Raw genomic sequence first — 8,319 nt, 5'->3', positions numbered from 1 at the left:
TAAATGCAAGAGAAGGTATTGAATTGTCAGCTCAAGTCCTGAGCGGAAGGCTGCTCCATCCTCTCTGCGCATCCTCTCTGCTCTCGGAGATGTTTCTACTGACCTGCCCACTTGAATGTTTAGTTCGGAGATAATTTACAATAAACTCTTGTCACTTGGAAATAAACAGCCTGGACAATGTACTGTCCTTCTGGAGTCCTGAGAAAATAAACAGCCTTGGAGATGATTGCTTCTTGTCTTTGCAGCCCATTTTGGACCCTGTGCTCCAAATACTTCACTTTCTTCCCAAGTAGAAGGTTTTATTTAAAATAAAGCTGTTTATTTGGTACTTCTGGGTAACCTTTCTAAGAAACTACAGCAATGGATGGCTTTGGAGCCCTGCTTCGAAGAAACCAGTTCATCCTCCTGGTGCTATTTCTCTTGCACATTCAGAGTCTGGGCCTGGACATGGACAGTCATCCTACCACTGACGTCTGTGCCACACACACAATTTCACCAGGACCCAAAGGTGAGAAAAGGGAAATAAAAGCTCCCTCTATAATAATATGCTCTACTCCCTCATCCCACAGCCCCATCTTAGATTCTTGACTTTCTCTCTTCCCCTCTCCAGCTTTTTTGTGATTTTCATTCCTTTTTGGAAAAGCAGTAACTTGTTGCTTATTTAAAGCTTTCCCTTGTCCTTAGGTAAGAGAAGATTGGGATGGGATGGAATCTGGGGGCAGGGCTGTGAGGGAACTCATCTAGGGCAGGGGAATTCCTTCTTCCATACTGCTCTAGGGGAAGACGTACAATTAAGCATTAGTCTTTAGGAAACTGTCTTTAGGAGCATTTCTCTTCTTGGATGATTTTTATTCCAACTCACTTCTCATTGATTCTGGGAAAGCTATTTGGTGAAATGTTGGGAGGATAGGAATTAAATCTTTGGTATATTTTATAAATTAATGGGCTCCTGGGTTCCAGTGAAGAGGCTGGGAAATCTTTGTTGAGGGTTGGAGGTAGTATAGAAATGAATATTTCTTTATTTGAAAGTGGAGTCTTTGGAGCCAAGTGCCTTCAGCTGAAGGATGATAAAATATTGCAAACTTTTTTCAAGTAGAGTCAAGGTCCAAATCTGCTTCAAGCAACCGGTTGATAAAAAAAATACCACTGTTTTCCTGGCTTCGGCTCTTACCCTTTTGTTCTGAAACTGGTCACTGCAGTGCAGATGGGTGTTCCCTTATTAGTAATTCATGCTATGTTTCTCCGGGCTATGGGGTAGAAGGAATGAAGCTGCTTAAAATTTTAAGTAGAAAAAAGGGTCTTTGAAAAAAAAATCAGAAACACATTGCCCTATGCTTGTCAGTAATTTAAATGTGTATTGCTTAAAGTGCATTTTTAAAAAATCAGTGAATTAATTTCATCCTAAGATTGCAATCCAAGTTTTAACCTTTGATACCATAAAATAAATGCAGGGAGGAACAATGAAACCTTGGGGCTTCCAAATAATTTCTTGGGTGAATAAATGAATAATGTAAGGGCAAATGTTCAGAAAAGAAAGTTTTGATTAGAAATGAAGTATTTACTTAAAACCGTTACTGGATTTTCTATACAGAAAAAAAACGTAAAACTGTCAAGTCAGTTCCGACTCATAGTGACCCTACAGGAGAGTAGAACTTTCCCATAGGGTTTCTAAGCAGTGGCTAGTGGATTCAAACTACCGAACTTTTGGTTAGCAGCAATGCTCTTAACCAATGTACCACCAGGGATTTTCTAAACCTTGGTGGTGTACTGGTTAAGTGCCACGGCTGCAAACAAAGGGTCAGCAGTTCGAATCTGCCAGGCACTCCTTGGAAACTCTATGGGGCAGTTCTACTCTGTCCTATAGGGTCGCTATGAGTCGGAATCGACTCGATGGCACTGGGTTTGGTTTTTTGGTTTATAGGAAACTTTGTATTAATTTTTCCATGTTGGGGAAGTAAGGAGGTGGGAGGGACGGGGGTCGTGAAAATTTAAGTTTTCATTTGTCCCTATGAATGGGAGAATCCATTTGAGAGTGGCACTGTTAAATAATTTTCCTTGCAGAGAAAGTGAAACTTTCAAACTGGAAAAAGAAAGGATGGAGTGTTGTTAAAATAATGTACAAAATATAAAGCATTCTACTTCAAGAATTCCATTCATTCCGATTCAGCCAACATATTGAACACCTATTAAGTGCCAAGCACTATTTTAGGTACTAGAACTCAGGACATGAGAGGGAGTGAGACTCACGTGAAACACACTGTACTACAATAATGCATTAAGTAATACAGGTTAGTGTCATGGGCAATAGAGAGACAAAGCAACTTAGTAAGAAGGGAAGGCAGAGGAAATTTACGGAGAAGGAGGTTTTGAGTTGGGCTTTAGGTATGATTCTTTCAGGCAGATGGGATGGGGAGGGCGGGGTCCTTCCAGGGAGTGAATTGAGTTTGGCAAAAACAAGAAGAGAAAACCTGTAGAATGTGCCTAGGGAAAAGAAAAAAAAAATCCATTAATCCTAGCTTTTGAGAATTTACAAAGTGCAGATAAAAATCTTAGATCCTTCCAGGAACAAGACAAGAAGTACACTTTTAAAGACTTTTTTGGAACCACTTTATCTCATTTATCACTTCAATCCATATGCAATAAATATTTGTTGAATACCAATGGGGCATCCACCCGAGTCTTCCTAGCGTCATTTCTTTACCTAACACAAAACTTCTAGCCCCCTGTCAGAAACTCTGTTAAGATTAACTCTCTTCCAGCGCCTATGCAGAAATTACGAGGTGATTGCAAGTCAGAAGTATGACAGAATGAAGACATGGCACTCCTGGGGTAGAAGCATTTGGGAAGGGGTGCTGTAGAACCCTGTGTTCCAGAACTAAGGCTGTCATGGACTCCAGTGTGATTTCTACTTCTTCACCCGGAGCCTGGGAACTTTGGATCAAATGGATTCTAAGTTCCCTTCCTTACACTAACATTTTGTGAGTCTGGAATACTATACCGAACACATAATAAGTCCCAGGCGTCATATTAGAGGCTAAGGATATGAAACTAAGAAAGGTAAGACCCTTGTCCAAGAATTTGTATCTGCATTTCAAGCTTGGTATAAATTGCAAACTCTTGAGGGTCAGGACCCAGTTAACTTTTTTTTTTTGCAAATTGCCTACCCATGCATATGAAGCAACAGAAGCATATTCACCGGTGCCACTCCTCTGCCCCAGGCCCTGTGCTAGATGTGAATACACCAGCAAACAAGACATGGCACCTTCTCTCAAGCCGGCAGCTTCCATCTAAACCAAAAACAAACAAACCCCCTTGTCCTCAAGTCAGCTGTGACCCATGGCAACCCGAAGTGTGTCAGAGTAGAACTGGGCTCCCTAGGGTTTTCAGTGCCTGGTTTTTCAGAAATAGATCACCAAGCCTTTCTTCCAAGGCACTTCTGGGTGGTCTCTCTCAAACCTCCAGCTAGCAGTCAAGCATGTTAACTGTACCACTCAGGGACTCCAGCTTCCATCTACCCTCACTCATTTCTTTGTGAATACTATGACACTCATCCCCCACCCCTAAACAAGGCAGATTTGTATTTTTCAGCTCTACAAAATGTGGGCGAATAAATTATTTTAAAGGGCTGGGTTAATTGCTTCTGTTCAGTACATTTTCCCTAAGACCAAGCTGATTGCTTTTTTTCTTTATGGCTAATCATCTCACATAGCACTGCACCACTCAGAAACTTCTAGATACTCAGAGAAACATACAATAAAAAGTTTTCCCTCAATTCATTTCAGAGACTGAAAAAAAAAAATGAAACAAAAATATATTACCAAGGGCAGAATGTGGAAAATCAGTAATGCTGACCAGTCATATAATATGTTGTCCGCTATTCAGACTCCATTTGTATTGTGTTATTTTTATAGTACGTCATAGTGGAAAGAAACAGACGTTGGGTTTAATTAGTGTGATCTTGAGCATGTTATGATATTTATTTGTGCCTCAGTTTCTTTATTTACAAAATAGACCTTCATCGTAGACTTGTTTACATGTAATCAATGTAAACTGTAAGCTGTGTAGACAGACATTTAAGAAAATCTGTCTTTCCTTCCTCTCCCTATGAGTCTATTGAGTAACAGTTTTGACAACAATGTTATTACAGTTATCAAAACTTGTTGAGAGACACCTTTGTTGTTCTTTCTATGCTGTCAATTTATTATTTCATGCTGAATTTTTCTTTTCTCCTTGGTTTTTTAAACAATTTATGTGAAATTCTGACCTCTAGTGGCCTTACTTAAAAACAACACCGACAAGAAATTTTAACAAGAATGTTAAGACCAATAAGAAAAATTTGAGTGATGATTCACAATTTTCAGGGTACTTTCAAATACATTGTCTTATTTAATTCTCACAATTTCCACCATGTAGTAGCAGGGTTTTTTTTTTTAATTTGTTTGTTTTTAATTTAAAGATGAGGCATTTAATCCTTAAACCCATTGGCGTCAAGTCAACCCTGACTCTTACAACCCTATAGTACAGAGTAGAACTCCCCATAGAATTTCCAAGGAGTGGTTGGTAGATTTGAACTGCCAACCATTTGTTTAACAGCTGATATCTTAACCACTGTGCCACCAAGGATCCAAGACATTTAAAGGTGGTAGTAATTTCTTTATAAAGGGTCGCTATGAGTTGAAATGGACTTGACTGCATCGGCTTTGGGTTTTTTTGTTTTGTTTTTTTTTTCCTTTTTAGTAATTCCTCTAAATTTAAAGATTTCAGCGAGGCCAGGTGGATTGTCCAAGGTTGTTTGCTGGGTGTCATGTAGTCATGCAACTTGAACTTGACCCCTGGTGTTCGGGCTCCAGCCAAGTGTCATCCTGTGACATCTACTAGCTTGTATTAGGATCAGGTTTGAAAATACTGTCTACCAGCCCATCTTAGGTGATAACAGATGGATAGGAAATGCCTGAGAACATGGTCATAAGGAGGATTTGCTATGTTTTGCTTTTTGTCCACTGCTGGCAAAAATCAGAGTTCATGTTACCTCACAGCCTGACACTGTTGAATGCTAGAATATGCTGAAAGTGTTGACATGTCTCTTTTTTGATAATGAACTCCATTACTTCATTGGGTTTTTGGAAATTAACATTATTTCACTTTATTGTTTACTTTGACTTCTGCTAGCTTTGTAGTTTGAGGTTTCCTTTTTTCAATGATGTTTGAGTGTGTGTGACGAGGCCATTTGTGATCTGCTTCTCCCATATCTCAAACTGCTCTCCCACTTGTAGTTTGTTCCTGGCATGGTGGCCTGTGTCTCCCTTCTGCCTCAGGGCTTTGCACCTGATGCTGCCTCTGCTCAGTCTGATCTTACCCCAGATGGTCACAAGGCTAGTTCCTTCTCCTCACTCAGATCTCAGCTCAAATATCATTTGCTCAGAAAGGCCTCCTTGCCTACCCCCTCACTTGCCATCATATTTGTCAAGACATATCTGTCAGTACATCTGTATTACTAAATGAAAGTCTCTTGTGTATTTATGTATTTGTATATTTATTGCCAGCCATAGAATGCAAACTTCATGAAAGAGGGACTCTGTCCATCTTGCTGAGTGTGTTTCTCGTCCTGCCCAGGAGAGTCCCTGACACAAAGTGCTTGCTCAATAAGTATTTTTTGATTAAATGAATAAGTCCACATTTTCCAAGACCCCCAAGTATTGGCTTGTGGGCTTGACCTGCTAATATAGCTCCCTGAATTTATCCTCCAAGTGTGCCCCACAGTGCTCAGAAAGTGTTGCTCGTGTGCTCATAAGCAGGACTACTACTGGAAGGGTACTGTCATTTTGTCACTTCTCCAAAGGTCAAAGAACTCTCCCCTCCCTGCCTGGCCAGTGATCACTGCTTTTTTGCCAGTTACAGCAATGCCACAGCTTCCTAGGATATGACTGCCTCAGCCTATCCTGGCCACTAACTTGCTGCCACCTCTTTTGGTAAGGAAGACTTCCCAGCTGCTTCTGAGGGTACTGCAGCACCTACAATAACCGTTATGACTCCTCCACACAAGTTGCCTGGAATGAAATCATGGGATAGATAATGGCTATCTCCTCTTTAGCATCCCTGTAATGACAACGTCGGAGTCCCTGGGTGGTATAAATGATTAATGTGCTCAGCTGGTCATTGAAAGGTTGGAGTCCATGCCAAGGTGCCTCATAAGAAAGGACTGACCATCTTCTTCTGAAAAATTAGCCATAGAAAACCATATGGAGCACAGTTATACTCTGACACACATGGGGTCACCATGAGTTGGAATCAGTAACTGTTTTTTCTTTAATGACAATGTCGATCATGGCAGTGGACTAACATTTATTTAACAGTTCCCAACTCCCCCGCCCCAGGCACTTTATAAGCATTCTTAAATTTAATTGTCTCAATAAACTTTGAGGGATAATACATTATAATTTTCAAAAAACTGAAGTTCAAAACTATACTTTCAGGGATCATTCTTATAGTCATTACTAGAGAAGTTTCTCTGGTTGTGTAGAGCACCAGAAGATTGGTTTAATCTTAGGAAAAAAAAAAAAAATAGGGGTAAATATTAAGGTAACCACAAATGAAACTAACAATCCTACACATCAAAATGAAAAACAAGAAAAACACAAAGATACAGCAAATCAAAAGCAACAATAATGAAAAACAGGAAAAGACAATATATAAAGAAAAACTACTCAGCAGAGAAAATTAAGAGAAAAAAAGAAACTGTCGACAACACACACAAAAAAAGACATCAAAATCACAACACTAAATTCATAAAAAACCTATCCATAATTACACTGAATGTAAATGGACTAAATGCATTAGTCCATGAGACAGAGGCAGAGAGTGGCAGAATGGATTAAAAAAACACCATCTGTCTGTATGAAGCCTACAAGAGACACACTTTAGACTTAAAGACATAAACTAAAACTCAAAAGATGGCAAAAAAAAAATATATCAAGCAAACAACAATCAAAAAAGAGCAGGAGTGGCAATATTAATTTCTGACAAAATAGATTTTAAAGTAAAATCCACCACAAAGGATAAGGAAGGATACTATATAACAATTAAAGGGTCAATATACCAGGAGAATATAACCATAGTAAATATCTAAGCACCCAATGACAGGGCTCCAAAATACATAAAAAAAAAACTCTAACAGCATTGAAAAGAGAAAGAGACAGATCCAAAATAATAGTAGGAGACTTTAACACCACTTTCAGTGAAGGACAAAATATCCAGAAAGAAGCTTAATAAAGACACAGAAGATCTAAAAGCAACAATCAAACAACTTGATCTCATAGACATAAACAGAACACGCCACCCAAAAGCAGTCAAGTATACTTTCTTTTCCAACCCACATGGAACGTTCTCTAGAATAGACCACATATTAGGCCATAAAGCAAGCCTTAACAGAATCCAAAGCACTGAAATATTACAAGCATCTTTTCTGACCATAAAGCCACAAAATTAGAAATCAATAACAGAAAAAGCAAAGAAAAAAGATCAAACACATGGAAACTGAACAACACCTTGCTCAAAAACTACTGGGTTATAGAAGAAATTAAGAATGGAATAAAGAAATTCATAGAATCAAATGAGAATGAAAACACTTCCTACTAGAACATTTGAGGCACAGCAAAAGCAGTGTTCAGAGGTCAATTTATAGCAATAAATGCACACATCCAAAAAGAAGAAAGGGCCAAAATCAAAGAATTACCCCTACAACTTGAAAAAATAGAGAGCAGAAAAAGAAGCCCTTGGCACCAGAAGAAAGCAATAATAAAAATTAGAGAAAAATTAAATGAAATAGAGAACAGAAAAACAATTGACAGAGTTAACAAGACCAAAAGCTTGTTCTTTGAAATCATTGGCCTAACTGACAAAAGATAAACAGGAGAGGAAGCAAATAACCCGAATAAGAAATAAGATGGGTGATATCACAACAGACCCAACTAAAATTAAAAGAATCATAAGAGAATACTATGAAAAATTGTACTCCAACAAATTTGAAAACCTAGAGGAAAATGACAAATTTCTAGAAACTCTCTACCTACATAAACTAACATAAACAGAGGTAGAACAACTAAATAAACTTACAAAAAAGAAGATACTGAAAGGTAATTAAAAAAACCCCACCACCAACAACAAAAGCCCTGGCCCTGACAGCTTCACAGGAGAATTCTACCAAACTTTCAGAGAAGAGTTAACACCACTACTACTAAAGGTATTTCAGAGCATAGAAAAGGCTGGAATACTCCCAGACTCATTCTATGAAGCCAGCATAACCCTGATACCAAAACCAGG

The 8,319-nt window shown here is 38.7% G+C and overlaps 1 protein-coding gene across 1 annotated transcript in view; it reads left to right on the top strand.

Moving 5' to 3' along the window:
* The first annotated feature begins 360 nt into the window (after positions 1-360).
* Positions 361-8,319, top strand: part of COLEC10 (collectin subfamily member 10) — a 52,224-nt gene continuing 44,265 nt past the window's right edge. The window contains exon 1 of the mRNA XM_049854284.1: positions 361-508. Within this exon, the coding sequence (XP_049710241.1) occupies positions 361-508 (148 nt within the window). The remainder of the gene's footprint in view (positions 509-8,319) is intronic.

This window comes from Elephas maximus, chromosome 15, assembly GCF_024166365.1.
Source record: "Elephas maximus indicus isolate mEleMax1 chromosome 15, mEleMax1 primary haplotype, whole genome shotgun sequence".
Lineage (NCBI taxonomy): Eukaryota > Metazoa > Chordata > Mammalia > Proboscidea > Elephantidae > Elephas > Elephas maximus.
This window is presented reverse-complemented; position numbering and strand designations above follow the sequence as displayed.